Here is a 25,310-nt window from a genome sequence, read left to right as displayed (position 1 = left end):
GTGTGTATCCGCCCTATCTCTCATGTGTATGTGCTCGTTCTCAGCTGTCTCTCTATCCCCTCCCTCCGCCCGTGTGTCTGCATGACCATACACTCTCCTTGCTTCTCTCAACCCCTCTCTGAAGTCCTACCCATCCAAAAATGAGGCTGACATTGGGCATTGGACCATGGGGTGGGGTGTGCATGCGACCCTTTTCCCTCATGTGCATGAGCTTGTTGTGCACCATTCGATCTGTCTGTCTCTTTATCTCCCCGAGCACGCGCGAAATCCCACCTCTGTTCCTCTTCAAGTGATTGCCCCTCATAAAAGTCTTGCATCTGAGAGAGCGCCAAGTGGAAAGGAGGGGAATGAATTCCTAAGTGTGTGTCGTGTGGAAAGTTAAAGGACCAAATATAATATATATATTGCTGTCTATTTATAAGCAAGTGTATTAAAGAATATATATATATTAACCGCCGGAACACTTGTTTGTTGCTCAACCTGCTGCAGCTGCTCTTCTCCTTCATCTTCTTCCCTTCCAATCCAGCTTCATTTTACCTTCCCACCCTTTTCCTAGCTTCGCATTTCTTTCCCCCTTTCATTCTTCTTTCTCCCTCCAAGAATGTCCCCCTTTTGCCTCACGCCTTAGCCTCCCTCGCTCCCCCTCATTATCGCTGCTATGGACTTCGATCCCAGGAAATATGACGACGTGGTTTGTTGCTCGCCTCCTTCCCTGCTTTTTCGGACGGTAATTGTTACCTGTCTGTCGTTTCCTTTGTTCGCTTGTCTCATTGATGACGGAGAACGATCCCGAAACCCTAAGCTGAACGAGATTTTCAGTGTTCGCCTAGCTTTGAGTCAGCGAACGAGTTATTTTGGATGGATTTTCTGTGATGCGATCAGGACACATTGAGATTCGGAGTAATGGAAAGAGTTGGAGTTTGTTATGTTTGGGCGTTCGTCCTCCTATAATGTTGTTTTTTAACCACGGGCGCTCGCTTCCCCGGGCAAGATCACGGTCTTGTACGAGCTTGTTATGTAGTAATCCTTTTTTTGGAATATATCCTAGGCATTTTTCTCCAATATTCGAGCTGTTTCAAGGTTTCAAGCTATGCCTTAAATCAAGTTAAGCCCGGTTTTTAATGAATGCATTTTCATATATACCCTGACTTCGGCAACGTTGTAAGAACTGGTCTCCACTTGGACAAAGCATTTTTGTTAGTAGTAGACGGATGTGCAGGCGTTTCTTTTTGCTCTGACTACCGCTCGGTAGGGCTCGATCAGTTCGCAAGACCGATCATTGGCCTTTCACCTGTTAGCGTCCTCAAATTTGATATGGTCCAGTAAAGAGCATATGTTTAATAGCTCTTACAGGAAAGCGGAACATTGTTCATCTGTCTGGAGGTTAAAGTTGTACGAACATGCAAATAAACAGCTAGCTGCTCCTTTTAACAAAAAATTATTACGGTCTTTGTGGTGCTGTTGTAACAATCGTTCTTCTCTTTGTGTTATCTTGGATGGTGATTTCTGTGAATGGTATGGAAGTCTGTTTTGCCTTGTGGCAAATAATCTGAAAATACAGTCTTTGTTGTTTTACAGGCTGTCAGTGACACAGATGTGCGAAAGATAGTTCTTGCTTATCTGGTACATAACTGTTTCAAAGAGACGGCAGAGGCTTTCGTTTCCTGTACAGGCATGAAATGCCCAGTTGACTGGTCTGCAGAACTTGACAAGAGGAAATGTAGGCTCACTTTCCTTTGTTTCTATCATTGATTAATTTTATGGATGCAAGAAGAGCTTTTCTTTTGATTTATTGCTTACATTGTCAAAATGTTTTGCAGCAATTTACAGCCACACGTTGAAAGGTGATGCGTTGAAGGCAATAGAACTTACAAATCAGCTTGCCCCGGATTTGTTACCAAATAACAAGGATGTGCTGTTTGATCTCCTGACTCTTCATTTTGTGGAGTTAGTTCGTGCGAAGAATTGGTGAGAGATCATGTGTATAGGTCAAGTAATCTGTTTGGTTGCAATGCTAGATTTCAGCTTGATGATTTGAGATGCCTGAACAGTACAGATGCACTGGAGTTTGCTCAGAGGGAGCTGACCTCATATGGGAAACTTGAAAGATACATCGATAAGTTGCAAGTCAGTATACCTACTTTCATGTCGTACCATAACTTCAGCTTTGCACTGCCTCTAATGTTTGATTAAGACTCAAAATGCACATGTATAGCTGACTTTGAAGTATCTACAGAACAATGCTATGGTGACGTGCACTCCATCAATGTACATTATTCTGTCTTTTCAATGTTCTGTATTTTTCTTGTGTTTTTTGGCCTACATACGTGCCCCTCTCTCTCTCTTTCAATCATTTGTCTAAAAGTGGCTCGAGCTACTCACCCTTTATGTCATATACATATATATATATATATATACACACACACACACATACATGCATACATACATACATACTTGGGGGTGTGTGTCTGATTATCCTATTATAGCTATTTGATGATTTGTAATTGGCTTCCCGAACGGTGAGGGTTGCTTCCAGTCTGAACTCCCAAAATGTGTCCCACAATGGGGCCTTTTATAGAGGGCTCTGTGTGCCCCCCCCCCCCCAACACACACACACACACACGCACAAGACTGGCCAACCTAGACTTTAGATCGGCCAACCAGCCACAGACCGGGCTGATCCAGTCTGTTGCTGACCCAACTAGACCAAGCCTATATTAGGCACTCCGTGTTCTGCCGACCTGTTCAAGACTGCCACCTGGCAAGCTGTACCTGCACAGCTTCCTTGCTCCCTTGTCTGTGCGCAGGCTTCTAGCTCCTACTGCAGCCACCAGGATAATCTGCCAATCTATGCACTGCTGTTCTCATAGTTCAATGAAACGTTTCAGAGCGTTGAAACATGAAACGCTTTGAAACGTTTCAAAACGTTTCAAAAAAATAGGTGAAGTTTCAAAAAAATAGGTGAAGTTTCAAAAAACCAGATTGTGTTTTTTTGGTCTAAAACATATAAATTTTATGCCTGCATACATTTGGTATGCCAAAACTGTGCAAAACTAGCTAAAAACATAGAAAAAGACTTGACAAAAAGCCTATAATGGCCAATGGTAGAATAGATTATAGACTCCAGATTAGAAAGCTCAATCAAGCCTTCAACTTTATCAACAAGCCTATAATGGCCAATGCTAGAAATTAGAATAGAGTCTAGATTACAAAGCTCAATTAAGCCTTTAAATTTTAGAAATTAGATTTCAGTTGAGTAGATACTAGATAGGTCGCAAAAAATCAGATTTCAGATTACAATTTACAAGCTAAACCTACAGTACCCTAGCCACGTTTTATTGAACATCAAACGTTTCGAAACGTGCTGCACGTTTCGAAACGTTTCAAATTCAATGAAACACGTTTCATTGTGACTATGGCTGTTCTCGAGTACCTTAGTAAACATACTACACTTAGGACTGTTTTGTAAGCACCAAAAAGTGGAGGCTCAGACCAAGTGTGGCGTCATTTATTGGGAATACCACAGCATGGCATCAGTGTTTGCCCTTCAATTCCAGCAACAGATCTCACACATTTTCAGGCACTTGCAGAGAGATTGGACAGTATTGTATCATGACCCTTGATCCTTGAGGTCGAGCCCTACCTGCAGCAGCAGCAACTTCCATGTGTGGTAGCACACATACTTCTGCTTTGTCTTCCATTTCTGCATCCTTGTTTGGGAGTAGAACTTCATCTGCACATACAGGCGAGGGTTCTCAATTCGGCAGCCCCGAGAGTCGTCTTGTGACCTCAATATTTAGAAATATGCTAAGGAACAGAAAAGGAGACTGAGATAGCAGAGAACAAGGAATAATTGTATTGCTTGAATGTCTGTAGGGTGGGTGTTGTTGTCATCCATACAATTGGGCCTCTCTTATATAGAGAGTGAAGAGTCACACATGAAAAGGTGTGTACTACAAAGGGTATGTGCATGAAGAGGTGTGTACCCCTTGTGAAGGGTGTGACCCTTGATGAGAGGGTACATTACAATAGGAATGTCTCTTCATTAGAATGTCTCTTGTGAAGGGTTATGCCTCATTAGGAAGTGTCCCGTCGAAAGGGCATACCTTTCCACAAGTGTCCATTCATCAAACCATCCATAAGTCTAGAAATAGAGAAAGGAATATGTCACGATCGTGACATCCCCTCCCACTCAAAAGAAGACCCTGGTGGAGATAATGAACTGATGTAGAAAATATCACTGTAAATTCTGAAAATACTGCTGTAAAAGATCAGGGTACTGCTGTAAGTCTTCATCAGACTGCCAAGTAGCGTTGGAGTCGTCCTGGTAATTCCAATTTATAACTTAAAGGTGAATTTTTCTTGACGATCCGGAAAGGTCCATAGTATCTTGGTCGCAACTTAGGAAACACAGACTTAACCGTCTTATAGCGATGTGGGGCTACAAATAATAGCACCATGTCACCAGTGGTAAATTCCAGGTGACGTCTATGTTTGTTGGCAGACCGTTGATACCGCTCTTGCACTTTTCGCATATGATCCCTGACTTGTTGTAGAATGTCTTGCATTTCTTGAACCAGTTGATCAGCTAGGGCCATTCGATGTTGAAGTACAAAATTCGTTGGTACAATCGGAGTGTGTCCATAAGCTGCTTGGAATGGAGTCATGCTGATGGCACTATGGAAAGAGTTATTATAAGCAAACTCAAGGAGTGGTAGATACTCTTCCCAGGCTGCGAGGCGTGACTGAACATAATGTCGAAGCATTTCTTCCAGAACTTGGTTGACTCTTTCAGTCTGGCCATCTGACTCTGGGTGGTAAGCTGAACTGAACAGTAGAGTTGTACCCAAAGATTCGAACAGTGAAATCCAAAAGTGACTGGTAAACTTAGGATCTCTGTCGGATATGATATTCTTGGGTAATCTATGGTGGCGGAAGACGTGTTGTATAAAGAGTTTGGCTATGTCCGGGGCCTGTGCACTGCTTTTGCAAGCAACAAAGTGTGCCATTTTGGACAAGTGATCAACAATTACCATAATCTGAGTATTACCTCGGGAAGATCGTGGTAGTGTTGTAATGAAATCCATGGAAATACTTTCCCACCTTTCAGTTGGAACTGGAAGAGGCTGAAGAAGTCCTGTTGGAAGTCGTCGACTTGCTTTCATTTGTTGACAAGATAAGCAAGATGTAACCATTTTGATGACATCTCTTTTCATCTGAGGCCAGTAGTATGTTGCACTGAGTAACCGATAAGTCTTATTGATGCCTGGATGGGCAGCATAAGGAACTACATGATGCTCTTTTAACAAAAGACGTCGAACATCCTTGTCATGTGGTACACAGATGCGATCTTGATAATACAGAACGTCGTCCGTATAAGAATAGGATGAGAAAATCTTTTGTTCGGAAGTCGAAGGTTGATCTTTTGAAAGAACCTGTACTACTGTGCCGAAGTCTTTATCATTGAAATACTTTCCTTTGAATGAATTCGGAACATCCACAGATAATGTAGAGATTACCGTGGCTGATGCTAGAGGTAACCTGCTGAGAGCATCTGCAACTACATTGCGTAGTCCTGGAATGTACTCAATGGTCATGTGAAAGTTGGCCAAAAACTCAACCCAGCGTGCTTGTCGAGCGTTCATGACTGGCTGAGTAAAGATGTACTTTAAAGAGTGATGGTCTGTTTTGACCACAGAGTCGGCTCCCATGAGATAATGTTTCCAAGAGCGATAAGCATGTACAACAGCAAGAAACTCCTTATCATAAACCGGATATTGGGTTTGGATATCAGAATGTTTATGGTTGTCAAAGGCAATAACTCTGCCTTCTTGCATCAAGACTGCTCCTGTAGCGATGTCGGAAGCGTCGGTCATGACCTCAAATGGAAGGTTGGGGTTAGCAATAGCCATAACTGGTGTGGTAGTGAGTGCTTGCTTGAGTTGTTGGAAACTATACTCTGTTTCGGGAAGCCACTGAAAAATTGCTGTGCTTTTCAATAATTCGGTCATAGAAGATGTTGTTTGTGCTCATGTAGGGATCTGCTGAAAACGAGGATGTCATCGAGGTAAACGATGACGAACTTATCGAGGAAAGGCGTGAAGATGTCGTTCATTAATGTCATGAATGTGGCCGGGGCATTGTTTAACCCAAAAGGCATGACCAAACATTCATAGTGTCCATACTTTGTTCGAAAAGCTGTCTTGTACTCATCGCCTTCTCGTATACGAATTTGATGAGAACCTGAACGAAGATCAATCTTGGAGAAGTGTGTTGCATGTAGAAGTCGATCGAAAAGGTCATCAATGCGAGGCAATGGATACTTGTTTTTGATAGTGAGCTTGTTGAGGGCTCGGTAGTCGATGCAGAGACGCATAGACTTGTTCTTTTTTTCCACAAGTAGTACAGGAGATCCGAAAGGGCTGCGACTGGGCCGAATGTGACCTTTGTCGAGTAGCTCGGTGACCTGTCTTTGGATTTCTTCATTTTGAGTGTGAGAAACCCGATAAGGAGGTTTCGACGGTGGATTACTGCCGGGAATAAGTTCGATTGGGTGATCCACTGGTCGTCGAGGTGGTAACTGCTTTGGCAATTCCTGTGAAAAAAGATCTAGGTAAGGCTGGAAAAAAGGTTGGTTGAGGTATTCAGGAGGATCCTTTGTTGGTGTCTCCTCTACTGCCGTAACCAACAGAAGTGAAGTCTTTGCTTGGCGTGTACGAACCCACTTCTTTACTTGTAGGGCAGAGGCAACTGGGGTTGAAGGAGAGTCCCTAGAACCAGTTAGCTCAATAAGTTTTCCCTGGTGGACAAACTGGATAGTATGGCTGCGAAAACTGATTGATGGATCATAGTCGTAGAGCCACTGTTGTTCGAGTATGACATCGTACCGAGAAAGAGGCATAATGTCGAAGTTTAACTTGTCCGTATAATGTTGGATGCGAAAAGACAAGTTTTTGATCCTGGTGTTGCACAAGAAAGTTGTTCCATTTGCGAGTTCAATTTGATAGTCCATGAGGCTAGGACTGGTGGTCAACCGAAGTTTATCGACCACAGAACTGGCTAGGAAATTATGAGAACAGCCACTGTCGATGAGGATGGTGACCGTTGTTCCACGAATCGATCCTTGAACACAAAGTACTTGAGTGGCCAGGGAAGGTTCGGGGTTGCTGGCAAGGCTCAGGTGGATGGTATTCGCCATTCGAACAGCTTTGCCTTTCTTGTCTTGTGCTGAGGTAGCATCTTCTTTTTGGGAAGTGCTAGGTTCCATATTGGAATTTTGCTTTGGTCGCTTGGGACAATCGAACCATCTATGGTCGCCTGTACAGATGGTACAAAGTCCTTTTGAGCTGGAGTTGTTCTTCTTGTCAGTGGCCGCACCTTTATGTTGGGGATGTCGGTAATGACTGTGAAGAAGAAGAAACACGTTCCTTGGGGGGGTGCTTCTGTTGGAATCCAGCAAATGATTGCTGAGGCTTCTGGGGATCTTGAGACTGTCGCTGACCTTGATTACCGAAGTTTTTGCGAAACCTGTTATCTTGAGGGAGAGCACCTTTGGCCATAGGAGAGTTCTGTGTGCGATGAGCACTCTGCTTCCCTGTGTTTAGGAAATCTGTAATGTGCTCTGCGTAAGCAATAGCGCCATCTGTGGTGGTGATGTTTGCTTTAAGAACATCAATGCGTAACGAGGGATGTAGGCCTGAGATGAAAGCATGAAGGCGATCATCCTCAGTTAAACCATCAATCTCCAGCACCAATGTGGTGAACTGAGAGATATAGGAAGACAGGGAACCCGTTTGCTCCAACTGTCGGAGTTTTGAACGTGCTTGGAAGTCCGCATTGGCAGGTACAAACTGCTTACGGAGCACGTGTTCAAAACGTTCCCATGTTAACACACTTTTTCTGTCCTTTAAGCGTCTTTGCCACCATAGAAATGCTGTATCCTTCAGGAGGGAGGCTGCCAAGGCAATCTTTTTGCCTTTCGTGAGGTCAACAGTGTCAAAATACATGCGCATTTTAGCGAGCCATTGGTCAACTGTTCGGTGATTACGTTGACCAGTGTAGGCTTTCGGAAGTTTGATGTCAAGTCTTTTAGTTTTGGAAGCTTGAAGTAATCGGTAGAGGGCACGTAGTTCAGTGTTTTCTACCTCTGGTGGAAAAGAGTCCGCATCGTCGTTGGGTTGCGTCACGTCATCCTCTGTATGTGTTGGACTTTGAGAATCTTGAAGTTGTTGAACTTTTTGAACCAAGTCGGAGATGCTGTCCTGAAGCTGAGATATTTGAAGTTGCAATAGTGATTCACTTTGGACGTTGCCTTCAGGGGTCTTTTTGGGACTTGATTCTTTAATCTCTGGAGAGGCTTCACGCGAGCGGTGCGACATGTCAGAAATCCCTGTGAGAAAAGCGCGAACTTGCGCTCTAGTTTGTACCATTCCTGAAAGAGGATTCGGGCTGCTCCCTGAGGTTGCTCATATTGGAGGGGGCAGGCGAGGCAGGATGGAACCACACGTGAAAATCTGGTAAGGGAGGTCCTGTCGGAGGTAACACTGGAGATTCTGAAAATGGTGTTACTGCTCGTGATAAGACAGGGGTAGGTAGCAAAGTCCACGGATCTGAAAAAGGGTAAGGAGCTGCTATCGGAAGAGGAGGATATCCAGGAGAGGGAGTGCCTTCAGAGGGTAAATACTGACTTGGAGAAGGTACAACCTGTAGAGGAGGATATCTGGGAGCTGAAAGAGGTGGAGAGTACCCTGGAGATGCCGAAGGTGAAGGGTAAAATTCTCTCCAAAAATGAACAGCAAACTCCTGAGGAATATCGTGTTCCGGATATCTTCGTGTCTCGTGGAACACAACCTGTACTGTGCTGAGGAAATAATGTAACTGAGGTGCCTCACGCAGAAGGTAGAGGATGTGATCCAAGTCACTCGGAGGGCACGTGACACAGAAGACCCAAGATGCAAAGGCTCCAAAATGGGCTGGCTGTGCAATTTGAACACGATATTGTGTAGTAGCAGATGCCTGAGGTGTCCTTGAAAGGCCGGGTGAATTACCAGGGGTTTCCATGCTTTAATGTGGATTCTTTCATTTGCTGTAATTTGTTAAAGAGAATCCTTAAAAAGCAGATTGGAAAGACTCCACCTGGCAATACTTTAATCTGCCAAGTTATTGCGTAGAAGAAGGCTGCAAATCGTTGTCCGGAGGTCCATGTTGCAGTGTTTTGCGAGGAGAGAATGAGGCTTGTCTGGTCCGGGCTGTCAACAGGCTGTCTTCATCGCGCGAATAGCTGCAACTGGTGCTGATTTGGCAGGGCGAAAATGGCGAAGCAAGGAGGGGCTGCAGGCTATCGATGGTGCAGCTCGTAGCATTTTCCCAGGGCTGGACTGCGCAGGAAAAGATTGGCAGGAGCGAGGCTTGGTTGGCAAGGACTGCGCAGGAAAGGAAAAAGGGCGGGCGAGGCCAAACGGAATGTGAAGGCCTGGTCAAGGACTGCGCAGGAGGGGGGGGGGCTGGTTGTGCAGATAGCGCAGGCTGATGCAGAGCTGCGCTGACCGTACGGCCTGTACGGTGCAGGCTGGCTGACCATACGGCTGTACGGTGCAGGCTGGCTGACCGTACGGCCTGTATGGCAGACTGGCGGGAGTACCGTACGGATTGTACGGTAGATGGTGCAGGCAGAAATAGCAAGGATGGCACAGGCTGGTGGCTGGCCGTACGGCTGACGCAGGCTGGTACGGAAAATCCGTACGGCTGACGCAGGTGTTGCGCAGGGCTGGCCAAAAATTCGTACGTTGCAGTTTTGTGGGGAAAGGGCTGCGACGATTCGTTGGGCTGCCTAATGGGTTAGTTGCCCCAAAAAATTAATTTGGGGGTTTAGTTAACCCTAGGGTAGCTAGGGTAAACCTAGGGGTAGGGGGTGGGTTTAATTTTTTTTTTCCTTTTTTACCCCTCTAGGTACCCTTTTGTAGGTACTTGGGGCCTAGGAGGTGTGCCTATTCGAAGGGGTGTGACCCTTGGAATAGGTGCACCTGTTCATGAGGGGATATGTCCCTATTGTTAAAAGGGGTGCGACCCTGCATGAATAGGTATATCCTTTTGCCCACGATGGGGTATGTCCCATGAGTGAGGAGTGGAGACTCGTCACCAAAAGGTGTGTCTCATGGTGGAAAAGGTGCGTCCCTTGGTTTTGGGACAGCCCAAGCACCTGAAAAGACACGATTTTGGTCGTGTCCATTCACATCAACTTGTGATGTGAGGGAGATGGAGAGGCCAGGATGACTTTAGGCCGGGTAGGCGTTTAAAAATTTTACGCTCATCCTCTCCATCTCCATGCACAAAGTACACGGATGTCCTTCTAGCGGCAAAAATGTATCAGATCAGCGCTAGAAGGTGGGGGGCATTTCCTACAGGCAGGAGCGAATTTTGCTCTGATACCACAGTAAGAAATCCTAGATTTACTATATTTAGAAATATGCTAAGGAACAGAAAAGGAGACTGAGATATCAGAGAACAAGGAATAATTGTATTGCTTGAATGTCTGTAGGGTGGATGTTGTTGTCATCCATACAATTGGGCCTCTCTTATATAGAGAGTGAAGAGTCACACATGAAAAGGTGTGTACTCCAAAGGGTATGTGCATGAAGAGGTGTGTACCCCTTGTGAAGGGTGTGACCCTTGATGAGAGGGTACATTACAATAGGAATGTCTCTTCATTAGAATGTCTCTTGTGAAGGGTTATGCCTCATTAGGAAGTGTCCCGTTGAAAGGGCATACCTTTCCACAAGTGTCCATTCATCAAACCATCCATAAGTCTAGAAATAGAGAAAGGAATACGTCACGATCGTGACATGGCACCCTAGGAGGAGGGCACATATAGATGCAGCACTGGATCGTTTCTTTTATGCAGCAGATGTACCCATAGCAAAAGCCCACAATGCTTACATCATTGATATGGTGAAGAGATTGCAGCCTTTGGACCATCGTACACTCCTCCCTCATGTGCTATGCACCACAATTTTGGCAACAGAGAAGTCCGCCAAAGAGCAGGCTGTGAATCGCATCAAAGACATATGACTGAGATGTGGTGTCAAATTGATGGGAGATGGATGGAGTGACACTAGGAGCCGTTCTATTCTGGGCATCATTGCATACTTAGAGGGACCATCTTTTTTCTTAAAGCTATTGACACTTCAGAGGGGGGAAAGTTAGCCAAGAGGTTGGCTAGCATTTGGATGGGGCCATGAAGTATGTGGGGGTAGCTAAAGCTATTCATCTTGTTTCGATGGTGAGAACTTCGACAAGGCAGCATGAAAGATTCTTGAAGAGAAGTACCCTCACCTTACTTTCACTCCTTGCTGGCACATGGGCTGAATAATCTATTGAAGGACATTGGTAAATTGGATTGGGTGGATCCTACCATTGATATGGGTACCATATTTTGGCTATTTGTTGCAAGATATCCCCAAAGAATCTCTTGAAGTATTCTGACACATTTTACTTACGATTTCATCATGTTGAAGCGGTTTTTAAAGCTGAAAACTCATTTGAGGCAGCTTGTTGTTTCTTTTGAGTGGGATGCATGGCGTGGATATAACTCTACAAGGGCTCAAGACTTGAGTCTATTTTTTTGGACGACATCCTTTGGGATGATGTGGAGCTATTACTTCAAGTTACAAAGCCTATTCACTATGGCATTATGCACATTGCAAACATTTACATGAATGTACATTTCAGTTTTCTATGGATTTTTGTGTGTTTTTCAAGTTTAAAGTCGGAATGGAAAGTTCAGAGCTACTTGGTCTTCTTTCATATTTTGGTATATTCCATGTTATTTGATGATGTGTCATATGATGTGGCGCTGTTCTTCCAGTTCCCCAAAATGTTCCCTTTTCGACATCCAACATTCTTGAAATGTCCCTTTCCTTGGTAACTATGCTGTGCTAGCCCTTGACCTTGTGTGGTCAAAATCAAACATTTGCACTTGTCATTTGTGCAATCACTTGATTCAATCAAACTACCTTGGGATTTGTGCATCTAGCATTGATTGCAATAGCAAACAATTATGCTTGCCCCTAAAGACAAGTTAGATGGCACCGACTACCCCATGTGGTCTTACATGATGCATCATGCGTTGGTAGCCAAAAACTTGTGGAATATCATTGCAAGTTTTGAGGTTAGTCCTCCGTCATAGGCATTTGCCATTGCATCTCTCACTATGGGTGGTGATAATGCTATTAACTCTTCATCTTCCAACGCTACTTGTCTTTTGCCTTCAACATAGGAACAGTCCAAAATGGATGGCAAAGATGCATAAGCTCATGCTTTTTTTTTTTGGGCAAGAAAAGGAACTTCTATTTATGCTTGAAATAAACCCCCATACAAGTTAGCAAAAAACCAGAATAATGTGCCGACCATGGGAAAAGGAGAAAACTGGTTGTTGCCATAAAATGGCCAACCTGTTTTCGAAGAACACAACATACTGCCTAGGGAGTGTGAGGAACGGGGGCTAACAACCAAGGTGGCAAATCAGTGAATCCCTAGAATGTAGAAATTGCTTGCAGGCCATGCCTTGTAGAAACGCTCCCACCTTTCGGCGTCCTCTAGAATCTGGGGTCCCGCCCTCCCAATTGGCGCGTAGGGTGTAAATGATGTCCAGCTAGATAAATTCAAAACTTCAAACTTTCTATGTCTACAAGAGAGTTTGGAGTTTTGAATTAAAGCTTTCCCTTATTCTCTCTAAGATCCTTCCATTGCACACACCTTATTCGTGCTGCATGGACAAACTAGCCAAGGGTCTAGGTTTTTCTATTAAGGGCCCAATGGGAGGAGGTGTTGGAAATTAGCGTTCATTGTCCCACCTGCAAGCCCGATAAGGGAGGAGAGCGCGTAGGCACGTGGTACGAATGTAGGAATGGGGAGCATAAGAGTCTACTGTGTGCAGCCACATGGGATGACCTAGGTGGAGGGGATCATCCACAAGGCTAGCATGTGGACAGCACTATAGGCTGCCACATAGTCTTAGATTTAGCACTCACAGGTGCTGTAATAGATGTCACGAGGACGTGAAATTTTGGGACTTTTGATTTGTGACTCTCGTAATTTGTGCGTGATTGCCTTGAGCCTCTGGGACGTGAGGGTTTGGCCATGGGGTGGGACTTGGGGAACTAAAATTCATAGTGGGCCCTTGTAAATAGTGCATGTGCGCCCAGTTACCAGGCAATTAATTCCTAGGGCCAAAGTGTGCAACAGGGGGGCCAAAAGAGTGGTGCAATGAAAAAACTGCTTTTAGGGGCCAAAAGAGTGGTGCAATTAAAAAACACTGCTTTTTGGAGGCTAGGGCTTTACAAGGGGGAGGGAGTCCTCCTTTTGGAGGCAGTTGGCCAAATCAGTTTCAGAGGAGTCAGATCATCAGTTTCAGGTGATCCAGAGTTTGCTAGGGAAATTCGTTTTTACCCAGGGGTTAGTTTCAGGTGATCCAAAGTGTGCCAGGGAAATTCGTTTTGACCTAGGGGCCAGTTTCAGGTGATCCAGGGGCTGCCATGGGAATTCGTTTTCACCCATGGGCCAGTTTCAGGTGTTCCAGAGCTTGCCAAGGGAATTCGTTTTTACCCAGGGGTCAGTTCCAGGTGATCCAGGGCTTGCCAGAGCAAATCGCAATTGATCTAGGAGCTTATAGCAGGTGGCGATTTCTGCCAGGGTGTCTGTTTTAGTTTGCGATTTGCTTTTGGGCTCTTCCAGGCTGTTCCAGGTGCTTGCGATTGGTTCTAGGGCTGTTCCAGGAGTTTTGGACTTGATCAGGTTGCTCTGGGTGAACTGCGACTTGCTTTTCCAGGCTTTGGGTGTTGTGGCTGGTTTTGGTATCTTTCCAGGCGTGGGTGTTCTATTCTAGGCTGCTTCTGGGCTGTGCTAGGGCGGAATTAGCTTATCTCCGTAGGATCTAGGGTTTTCCAGCCAGGGTGACCTTTCTTCTGTGGATTCGGAGTAGAAGAAGGCTTGTCTTTGCCTATTTTTGCCGTTTCCTGATTGGTTACTGGCTAGTTATTGCATTTGGGTTTCTTTCCTCGCGAAGAAGGATTGATTTATGGTGTTGGGCAGTGGCGAGGGAGACTATAGATTGAAGAAACTCGCTGGGAAGTGTTTGGTTGTTTGATTGCACCAGAGTTAAGCTGTTGGGGGCTTTGTCTTGCAGTTGTTCAGCCGTGTTTGGTTGGTTGGGCACTTGGATGTGCGATTGCAGGAGTGGTTCAGACATTGGATGCTATTGGGGTCTCTGTTGCATACTTTGGTTGGTTGAGGATATAGAATTGTCTAGTTTGAAGTTGAGCAGGGAATTATAGGGTGGGCTGGACGGGGAGTTTGCGGGCGTTAGTTTGCCTGTGGTGCAGCTTCCCAGAGATCTTCTAATCAGCCGCTTGGCTTCAAATGAATGTTAAATAATACCGCAAGGGGTGCCAACGTTTGGGGCCAATCGGTGTCTTGTTTCTGAGTAGGAGCGCTCTAGCTCCCTTGTGATTTGTTTTGTGGTGCATATTTACTTGTCTATTTATTGTGTATGCTGTATTTAAGTGGATCCTACCACCCTTTCCGTTGTTGAGGCTTGTTTTAGTGGTTCTATTGCCGGGATCCACCCAACTTCTTCAAGAGGGGAGCTTGTGGTTGGCTTGGTGGAAGTCCAGCGGACTAGGTGAAGAAGACAGCATACTATTCAGTGAATATGTCACACAAGGAGAGATCAGTGAGTCTTACTGAGGAGGAAGAGCAGATGTCTCAGTCTCTTGGTGGTGACCAAGATGTAGGAGAGGAGACCCATCATGTTGCAGAGCATCAGGATGATTGGACAGATGAGGAGGATGTGGAACTATTCAAGGCACAGATGCAGCGTGTTTTCACGCAGTTTACATAGGATCCTTGCTTCTAGAAGATGATGAACTCAGATGTGCAGCCGAAGAAAAGGAAGCCTGACAATGGGGATAGTAATGTTGAAGCTAACAAGCGACCACATGTCACTTTTTCAGGATCAGCCCTCTCAAATCCCCTATGGTCAGCAGCAGCAGTCTAACACGATTCTGGGACCGACTCAAGGTAATAATTTTCAGTCCATGGTTTCCGGACAACAAGGAGTTTTGGCAAACCTGGTTCAGCCAAGTTATTTTGGTGGTGGTTCAGTGTTTCAGGCTATGGTCGGCCCACAAGTCCAATTTTCAGGTATGCCTACTAGTCAAACAATTGCGTTTCAGCCTAATTTACAGCCCACGGGACAGAATATGATGTATGCAAATGTTGGAGCAGCCCCAGGGATGCAAACATGTATGCCTAAAGCAGCAATAGGTAACCTTGCTTTGGGAAATATGCAAAATTCGGGTGCTGGTCTGATTAGTACAGTTTTTCCTAATATTGGTAGTATGGGGGATAGAGTGAGTGCTGCTGTCCCGTTTGCCCAGGCACCTGTTTATGACAATTTGGCACCTCAAGGGAAGTTGAAGGACTTTAAAGAGGCAGGTGCAGATGTGAAATTTGAGACATTTAGTGGGGTGTAGGACAAGCTTAAGGCCTTGACCTTTTACAGCAGTTCGATGCAGCCTAAACAGGAGGAAACTTCACAGAATCATCCAAAGTACGCCGGGCTGCAAGTTTTCTAAAGGGGAATGCACTTCAGTGGTGGACCACTATGCTTATTCAGAGCACCGCATCAAACACGTGGGTAGGTTTCAAGCAGGTGTTTTCAATTGCGTGGCGTACCACGACTTTTGAAGTGGATATCATGATTGCTTGGCATGAGCTGAATTTCAATAATCACTGTAATTTGGAGGAGTATAACAGCAAGTTTTGGGCGGCTTTGTTGCATGTTAGCTCCTATCGGATGTTCCTTTACTGAGCAGGTTGAGAAATATTGTTGTAGGCTGCCTAAGGAGTTGAGAGACTACTGCACGAAGACTCAAGTCTCCAATATGTCTTAGCTTATCGAGAATGCTAGTACGGCACATGCTTTGATGCAGGGGAAGACTTCAGGGTTCAAAGGTGGACAGAAGGAGGAAGCTAAGAAAGATGACACAGATAAGAAAACTGGGTTCCGATTTTCCAAAATAGAGAAGAAGACCAATTGTCGAAAAAAGGATGAGCGTAATCGCTTGTCTCCATATGGGCGACGTGCTTTATATGAAGGTGGTAAATATTTTATTTACAAAGAGGAGGGACATCGGTCTAGAAATTGTTCCAACCGTAAGAGAAAAGAGCTGGTTAGTGACACGGATGAGCGAAATGTTCCGAAGGGCAAGAGTTCTTGATTCCATGGCGGGTTGTTTACGGCTGGTTTTGTATAGCGCCGTATACAGGTACTTGTACAAAGAATTTTGTATGGCAGAGTCAGCCACTCTTTTTGGCATCCGATTGTGGATGATGTTTACGGTTTGCAAGATGGTGTTTTCCCTGCTACTTTTGGATGCTCTTTTGTCATGAGGTTTTGACAAAATGAGATTGCTATTTTTGTTATGAGGTTTCGACAAAAATAAGAATGCTATTTTCGCCATGAGGTTTTGGTAAAATAGGCATGTTAGTCTTGTCATGAGGATTCGACAACATGGTAATGCTCTTTTTTGTCATGTGGTTTCGACAAAAAGAGAATGGATTCCTGTACGTGGTGTACTAGTCACTTGGTTTGCAATGCTATACGGATTTGTTATTTGTAGCTCTACAAATCGTATATGCATTGTAGGTGATCTGTTGGCGGCATGATTGGCTGTCCACTCAGATTTGGATTTGATATCTCAGGTACGTCCATGATGTACCACTAGTATGGGTCTGAAGAGATGGCCATAGGTAGGTAAAGCATGCATGAACTATCCCTGGGAAGTACAGTCTGTGTATCTATGTGCATGCATTAAGTGTTTACATATACTCATGATGTACCACTGGCAGTGGGTCCTTAGGGGTGGCCATACGTGAGGTGGATCGGACATCGTGGGGAGCATATTGTTTGTGAGTGCATGTATGCATGTATGCATATACTTGGAATGTTTGCTTGTCTTTTGCTTAACAAACATTTAGTGTTTCCACTTGGTTTTCTTTTGTAGGCAATCGAGGACGTTTGCCTTCTTTCAAGAGGGGGGTATGTCATGAGGACATGAAATTTTTGGACTTTTGATTTGCGACTCCCGTAATTTGTGCGTGATTGCCTTGAGTCTCTGGGACGCGAGGGTCCGGCCATGGGACGGGACTTGGGGAATTAAAATTCATAGTGGGCCCTTGTAAATAGTGAATGTGTGCCCAGTTACTAGGCAATTAATTCCTAGGGCCAAAGTGTGCAACAGGGGGGCCAAAAGAGTGGTGCAATGAAAAAACTGCTTTTAGGGGTCAAAAGAGTGGTGCAATTAAAAAACACTGCTTTTTGGAGCATAGGGCTTTAAAAGGGGGAGGGAGTCCTTCTTTTGGAGGCAGTTGGCCAAATCAGTTCAAGAGGAGCCAGATCATCAGTTTCAGGGGATCCAAAGCTTGCCAGGGAAATTCGTTTTTACCCAAGGGTTAGTTTCAGGTGATCTTGAGTCTTCCAGGGAAATTTGTTTTGACCCAAGGGCCAGTTTCAGGTTATCCGGGGGCTGCCATGGAAATTCGTTTTTACCGAGGGGCCAGTTTCAAGTGTTCCAGAGCCTGCCAGGGAAATTCGTTTTTACCCAGGGGTCAGTTCCAGGTGATCTAGGGCCTGCCAGAGCAAATCGCAATTGATCCAGGAGCTTGTAGCAGATTGCTTTTGGGCTCTTCCAGGTTGTTCCAGGTGCTTGCAATGGTTCTAGGGCTGTTCCAGGAGTTCTGTACTTGACCAGGTTGCTCCGGGTGAACTGCGACTTGCTTTTTCAGGCTTTCAGGCTCTGCAGGAGATTTCGACCTGATTTCTAGAGCTTTTTGGGTGTTGTGGCTGGTTTTGGTATCTTTCCAAGTGTGGGTGTTCTATTCTAGGCTGCTTCTGGGCTGTGCTAGGGCGGAATCAGCTTATCTCCGCAGGATTTGGGGTTTTCCAGCCTGGGTGACCTTTCTTCCGTGGATTCCGGGTAGAAGAAGGCTTGTCTTTGCCTGTTTTTGCCGTTTCTTAATTGGTTGCTGGCTAGTTATTGCATTTGGGTTTCTTTCCTCGCGAAGAAGGGTTGATTTATGGTGTTGGGCAGTGGCCAGGGAGACTAGAGATTGAAGAAACTCGCTGGGAAGTGTTTGGTTGTTTGATTGCACCAGAGTTTAGCTGTTGAGGGCTTTGTCTTGCAGTTGTTCAGCTGTGTTTGGTTGGTTGGGCACTTGATTGCAGGAGTGGTTCAGACATTGGATGCTATTGGGGTCTCTGTTGCATACTTTGGTTGGCTGAGGATATAGGATTGTCTAGTGATTGGATGCCGTTCATCGTTTGAAGTTGAGCAAGGAATTACAGGGTGGGATGGACGGGGAGTCCACGACATCGGTGGGCAGCATGTGTATCTCTATGATCCTGGCAAAGCGACGACAAAGGTTGCTCCCCTATTGGTCCATTCTTGCACTCTATGGTATCTACTTGCTGTTTTTTGACTTGGGCTCACTTAGTTCTCTATTTCAAAGGTATTCTTGCTATTTTTCCATTAGAGTTTGCATTTTGGAACCCCCTAAGGCCCCCACCAGCAGCTGGACACATTTATTCAAGTATTTTTCAAGCTACTGAGTCATTTTAGAGCCCTAGACAAGATCCTTTATTGGCTGGTTATCTATTTCAGCTTGTTGTCTTTGCTACCTCAGTTTGACACTATGGAGCCTCGTCCTCGTGGTGAAGACACATCAACTCTACCTGGGATGAACAACATGACAAAGCACTGGCGCTTATTGGTGTGAGGTTGGTCAACGAATTGCTTCATCAACTTGAACTCACTACTTCAGCTAAGGAGTACCTGGACAAGCTCAAGAATATTTATGCTACATCTACTGGACCTGAGCCGGAAGCTTCATTTGCTATGTTGCATGACCTATTGCTCTCTGAGGTGGTAGATGATGCTTAGCTCTATGCTATGTGTGTTTGTGTTGAGTCAAATAAAGGTTCTCATGCTTGAGTTGTCCCTCTTGCAACAGGTGGCATATGCCACAAAAGCAAGGAAGGGCCTGAATCTTTCTTTCTGTAATGAAAGCTGCATGACAGACGAGAATTTCTCAAAGGAAGAATTTGGGTCTTTGCAAGAAAAAGCAGCAAATCGAGCATCTAGGGGAGCAACCAGAGTCAACTAGGGTTGAGCACAAGCTCGTGCAGGCAGCAATTAGGGTTACAGGTCTAGACAAAAAAAAAGTCTGCACATGGCATGATGGCTGTGGAGGGAAACATACCTGAGATTGACTGACTGACTAGTTCAAGTAACAAGACTAACGCAAACAAGCCTAGACTGATGTGATGATGACGAGTGATGGAAGGTTATAGAGCCTCCATCCCCTCACGGGTGTTGGAAAATAACCTCCTCTCTCTCTCTCTCTCTCTATCTCCGCCCCCCCCCCCCCCCCCCCCCGCCCCCCCCTTCCTTTTTTTCTAACTCCTTTCTGCTATTCCATCCCTTTTCTCTAAATATACCCCATCCCCTTTTCTACAGCTTATGATTCAAGCTAGAGCTGAGTGGATGTGAGGTAGAGAGTGCTTTGCCTTTCCACTTGAGTGGACATGAGGAAAAAACATTTCCTATTTTACTCATTCTAAATCTCGTTTTTTGGTGAGAAGACAGTTTTAGCACTAGATGGCTGAATTTTCCCATGTCAACATCTTTCTAAACATTCCTGATATGTGTGAACAGAAATGGTGTTTTCCAATCATTGATTGCATTAGAGAGTGCTTTCAAGGACAGTGGAATTGGCACACGGTTTGGAGTTCAAAGAGCATATTCCTAGAGCAGACAATTTGTGATTGTCTCGTCTGCAATTCGAGGTTCTCTTGGGACCCTCAACTTCTAGGGAAGAGTTCTTGTTTTCTGAAGAATAGTTCTTTCTTGTAGAGGAAGAGTCCTAGAGGGGTGGAAAGGTCCCCCTCTTTTCCCTCTTGTGAAGTTTCTTTTCAAAAGGTCAAAGGACCTTAATCTTCAACGGTGAGCTTCAATTAGCAGTAGGGTCAGATTGCATTGGAGCCAAGGTGACTTCAATAAGGAGGCCCCTGCTTGACAACGAGATAAAAGAGCAGTCTTAAATTAAGGCTTTGCAGCCCCTATTAGAGAATCTCAACACGTGCCACGAGCTCAGAGCAATGGCTCTGATACCATGTTAGAGAATCCAAGCAGTGGAAATATGTACAGTGTATGGTGTATGCAACGGAAGAATTTCAAGAACAAGAGGGAACTCCGTAATCCAACTATTGTGCACAGGAGACAGCTCACGAGCACTTAGATCTAGAGTAAAAGACATCAGTAGAACCACCAATATATCTCAAGATGTATTGCTCCAAGATTCTGCCCTGGCACTCCTCAGATTGTGTGCTCCTCAGTGAGCTTCAGTGACCTTCTGCCGTCTGCACTCTTCTTCTGCAAAGAGCTGCTGCACCAAAATGAACTGCCAGTTTGCCCCCAACTGGGGCCTTTATATATGGCTAGGAAGCCCTCCACAGACTGGCCGACCAGTCTCTAAGATGACCTATTGCTACAGATTGGTTGACCAGTCTGTACAGTGCTGTTGCTGCGGACCGACTAGGCGAGCATATAGGACAACTAGCCTCTGATGGCCGACCATACCAAGGCTTATAAATGGCCCTGGCATCCATAGTTTATGCACCAGTCTCTCATGCCCCCCAAACCTAAGCAGGTCCCATATCCCCATGCCCCTCTCATATAGGGCTTACAGGTGCGACGCTGGACCATCTACTCCAACAGTGCCAACATAGTGCTTTGATGATGGAGATAGCGACTCTTGGAGGCACGTGCGTTCCGGAAGGGCCATGATCGTTAATGAACAACGAGGTAGTTCAAAAGCTCTCAAGGGATCTTTGGAACCCATGAGCTTGGGAAATAACATCGATTGCTTTGTGAAGCAAGGAGCATGGAATCCAAATGCTAAGGCTCAGAGCTGGGCTGCAACCAACTCTAGAGCTCTAGGTACAGACCCTGAAGTAGTAGCGCAGCTTGTAGACAGAGCCGCTGCCACCTTAGGTGATGCTCCAGACCGTAGCAACACATAGCTCTGTTGTGAGACCTCCAACCAAATATCACGAGGTGCTAAAGGCTGCACCAGTTGCAGGGGTCCCAATCCCTGTTCCATAACTATGTAGAACTCCCCAAGGCTCCAAAAGATCCTGTAGGGATGCCTGAGGGAGGCTTGAATCCTTCTTTATATTCAAGGGGCTTTTATTGCCACATGTATATGGGACTGAAGTTCCCCAATTGCACGTGTCAACACGTGCCTTAGGGGCTCCAGACCTCAATTGACCATTGCATCTATTCGACACTTGCGCCCCTCAATCACCCTGAGGGGTTGGACCACACTTTTGTTAACAACCCCTTATTGGCCAATGCAATCTCTCATCACAATAGGTACACGACTTCCCTAACACATTGGCCCCATCAACAAGACTGCCAGTCACTGCCAGTACAAGAATATGCCACATGCCATGACAACACAATGTAGAATGTATACTTCCGGCAACCAAACTTAGTGAACAAAGTATGAGCATACCCATACTAGAATAGGCTTAGTAATCAGAACAACAGACTAACCTCTAGTAAAGCTTATTGTGGTGCAAAACACCTCTACATCAAAGTTCATAACATCAGCACCAAGGTGATTCTACATGTCAAGTTCATCTTTCACTATACAGAATGGTGGAATGACAACTATCTGTGCTTGTATCTTAAGCTAACACTAACATTCTAAAGCTGTGTATCGTGGTGTAAAACACCTCTACATCAAAGTTCATAACATCAGCACCAGGTGATTTCTGCACGTCAAATTCATCTTTCACTATACAGAATGGTGGAATGACAACTATCTCTGGTTGTATCTTAAGCTAACATTAACATTCTAAATGTCTACAAGTAATCGGTGTTGAGTGTCTAATGTCAGAAATCTATACATTTAAAGCATAAGAAAATACATTTTTAATGATCTTCAATGACTGATTGATATCTTCCTTTTTTGTTCAGGATTTCATGACACTTCTTGCGTATGAGGAGCCAGAAAAGTCACCTGTGTTTCATCTCCTTAGAATGGATCATCGACAAAACGTTGCCGATAGTTTGAACAGGGTCGTTTTAGGTATCCACCTCAAACTTAGTATCCTTTCAGTACATTATAGTTTGCTGGAAATGCAATTTGATATTTAGAGTTCTTAACTAAATTGAGCTGACATTTACTGTACTTGAACCTGGCTCGTTGGCCTACAGCACATCATAACCTTCCAAGCTACACATCCTTGGAGAGGCTCCTACAGCAATTGACAGTTGCACGATCCAGTTTGAACCAAGATGGCGGAAAAGTATGCCAATTTCTTGAAAAGCATGCTATACTTGGAATACTTGATAGGTCATGTAGCATTGTTTTGTTTTGTTTTTGTCCTGGTCATATCATCTGAGATACTATTTCTGCATGTGAAAGCAGGATGGACCACCTAACTTTTTCAAAAGTTGATCGATGACACAATCATGGAAGGCAAATTTGTGCAGAAGGTTGAAGATGTGGATTTCGGTTTCAAGCATTCTCTGATGGGGTCGTTTGCAATTATTGTATCACATTTTCTGTCTAGAACTAAAAAGCCATGGAGTACCTGTACTTTGTCACCTTGTTGGTGGATGTCTGGTCCTTGTTCCGCTGCAAGGACTTCACGTGCCTGGAGGTTGTATACTTAACCACTGAGTTTGGAACAGTTGCTATGACTATGTTGTGGAACCAGATTTGTAGCTAGCTCATTCTTTGTATAAAGGCTGAATTAAATCAGCTCTATGGGTATGTCCAAATTCCTTCACAAAATTCATGCATTATATGGGCAGACTAATACTTCCTTTTCTGCGTAGGTTTTGTGCCAGTAGTGGTCTGTGGACTGAGAATTTCTTTCATGTGAAAGTATGCTTTGTACACACACACCCCCCCCCCCCCCCCCCCTCCTACCCCCACGTGGACGCTTTATAAAAAACCCCGGCTTGCATGCCATGGTGATTGAAAGGGGATTGCTATATATGCAGTTTTACAACTTTGCATGGATACTTGGGATACCCTGCCATTATTGCACCATCGTCTCACCATGTTTTACGCTTGATGCGGGCCATGTGCCTTCCCTCATACTTGTCCATTTCAAGGCGCCTTTGATCTCTCTGACTTGTGCCCATGGCAGCCATCTTGCTTCCCATGTGGCCATCCATCAGATCCTAGCCCCCCCCCACCCCCCCCTCCTCTCCTCATATGGGGGCTTACAAATGGGGAGGTGACCTTTCCAACCCTCAAGTCCTTGTTCTTTAGGCCTCTTGACATGGCCCTAAGGCACTTATGCTTCAATCCTTGAATCTTTGATAAATTGATGTATAACCTTTCCATCTCTCAAATTGTACAAATTGAGAGATGGAAAGATAGGATAAAGAGGAGGAGCTAACAATGGGGGAGGGGGGCGGGGGGGGGTGGATAAGAGGGAAAATAATGAGTTACAAGGGAGGTAAGTAGGCGCACGTGTGCATGTGCTTTTTCGGGGCGGGGGGGACAATCTACTAAGGAACATCACTTGAAATTGACAAGCACCTTGCACAAAAAAATTGAATTAAATGGAAAATGTATTTGTGATATGGTTGTAAGATTTTTTATTTTTGCAATATTAAGAAAAGTCACACCAAGTTGGGATAGGAGTCGTTGCTTAATGCAAATAGCTCTCATTGAGAAGATGTGTCAATTGTTCTAGTAGACTGTTATTTGTATTTAGAGCAAATCATGAAGGAATGTATGGAGATGCTTTTTTTTAATGACACTAAAAAAGAAAATTTGACTAGAGCTTGGATCTATATCAATGCCTCAAGGGCATTACTCCTCCCTTGGTAGAAAACACAGTAGATTTACTAATCATTAGACGTATTAAGCCAAGGAGACAACACTCTTGACCACTTATTTAAACCACTATATTATTTGACAGAAACATAGAAGATAATTGTGATTGTAAAATATGTTTCCTTTATAAATGACAAAGAAGGATTTCATTAAGAGCTTAATTGAATAGAGACATGCATTTGCTATATACTCATTATCCGTTGAGGTAATGCAATTTCAATGTGCTTAAGTTGGGTTTAAGCAAGATAAGCCACCATAACTCTTAAACCAACCAACCAAAGGATTGAGGTTGTGAACAACTTTTGATGTCAGAGCACAATAATTTGGTGGTTATGTGCTCTAGACAATGGATTGGAGTAAGGTACAGTCCAAATAAAGTAGATGTTCGCTTTTATAATAATTTGACATGTTAGGAGAGGTCATGTGGTGACATTTATTAAGATGCATAATTCCTAAACTAGATTAGCTCCCCCTAGTAAAGTTCTATCAATGTACCATTAATGTAATGTAGTAATTAAATAGGACCATGAAAGATTGGGCATGCTTAAAAGTGACATGCACAGACATGAAGTACCTTGTTTGGTTAGTTTGAGTTGTTAGCATAAGATAGATCTCCTTAAGTTCTAAAAGAGATGAGGTAGCATTGGTTGACATTGGCATGTGTGGAAAATTGTTGTAAAAACTTGAGTGATCTTTATCTCATGGAGGTTCACCTTTTTGAGTGCAAGAATGATAGAAAAGTCATTTGTACGTCAAAGAGGTACTTTAATGAAATTTTGTGATGCTAAAAGAGGAAAAGATGATCACAATAGTTTTTCTTCCACAATCTTGCCCACAGCTGTAGTTACTGTCCCCTCCCCTCCCCCCCACGTCCCCTTATAGCAGCATCCTCCCCCCCCGCCCGCCTCCCAACCTTACTCATCTCGGCCTACGAGCAAGGGGGTGCCTGAGCACTCTTCGACGCGGTGCAAGTAATACCTCCTATTTTATTGGATTCCCTACCTATTTTCTTGATCCCATCAAGGTAACTTGTAATCCCTCCTATATTCTTGAATTCCCTATCTCTGCCACCACAAAGCCTTCAACAAGTCACCATACCTATCCAACACCATACCTTTGATCTTTCTTGCAAATACCTCCTTGTCACCTACAACAATCAGCATCACCAAGTTTGTAGACTTCATGCATGACATCCGCATCTTTTAAAGACAAGCAAACACTTCAAATGCTTCTATCTTGAGAATTCCCCCACTGTGTATCTAGAAGGTGAACATCCTCCATCTGGACAAACACTATGATCTAATCATGCAATTCTATAATCTAATCAT

The 25,310-nt window shown here is 44.5% G+C and overlaps 1 protein-coding gene across 2 annotated transcripts; it reads left to right on the top strand.

Annotated features, from left to right (window-relative positions):
• The first annotated feature begins 463 nt into the window (after positions 1-463).
• LOC147888770 (LisH and RanBPM domains containing protein) lies at positions 464-23,022 on the top strand. Of its 2 annotated transcripts, none has more exons than XM_087392664.1 (7): positions 464-691; positions 1,579-1,720; positions 1,821-1,968; positions 2,052-2,127; positions 22,101-22,212; positions 22,341-22,432; positions 22,552-23,022. In XM_087392664.1, the coding sequence occupies exons 1-7, from the start codon at positions 659-661 to the stop codon at positions 22,582-22,584; spliced, it is 636 nt and encodes a 211-aa protein (XP_087248790.1). In that variant the 5' UTR covers positions 464-658; the 3' UTR covers positions 22,585-23,022. The 2 variants fall into 2 exon arrangements, with proteins under 2 accessions (XP_087248790.1, XP_087248789.1); XM_087392663.1 differs by having other exon boundaries at positions 464-727.
• Positions 23,023-25,310: the final 2,288 nt, after the last annotated feature.

This window comes from Dipteris shenzhenensis, chromosome 21 (assembly GCF_047967505.1).
Source record: "Dipteris shenzhenensis isolate YYH24624 ecotype China chromosome 21, Dip_SZ_1.0, whole genome shotgun sequence".
NCBI classification, from domain to species: Eukaryota; Viridiplantae; Streptophyta; class Polypodiopsida; order Gleicheniales; family Dipteridaceae; genus Dipteris; species Dipteris shenzhenensis.
Note: the sequence above shows the minus strand (reverse complement) of the source record. Positions and strands in the feature narration are given on the sequence as shown.

Coding starts and splice junctions, on each gene's coding strand:
- LOC147888770 (XM_087392663.1), top strand. CDS start 659: ATGGACTTCGATCCCAGGAAATATGACGACGTGGTTTGTTGCTCGCCT. Junction 728..1,578: donor CTTCCCTGCTTTTTCGGACG/GTAATTGTTACC, acceptor GTTGTTTTACAG/GCTGTCAGTGACACAGATGT. Junction 1,721..1,820: donor AGAACTTGACAAGAGGAAAT/GTAGGCTCACTT, acceptor AATGTTTTGCAG/CAATTTACAGCCACACGTTG.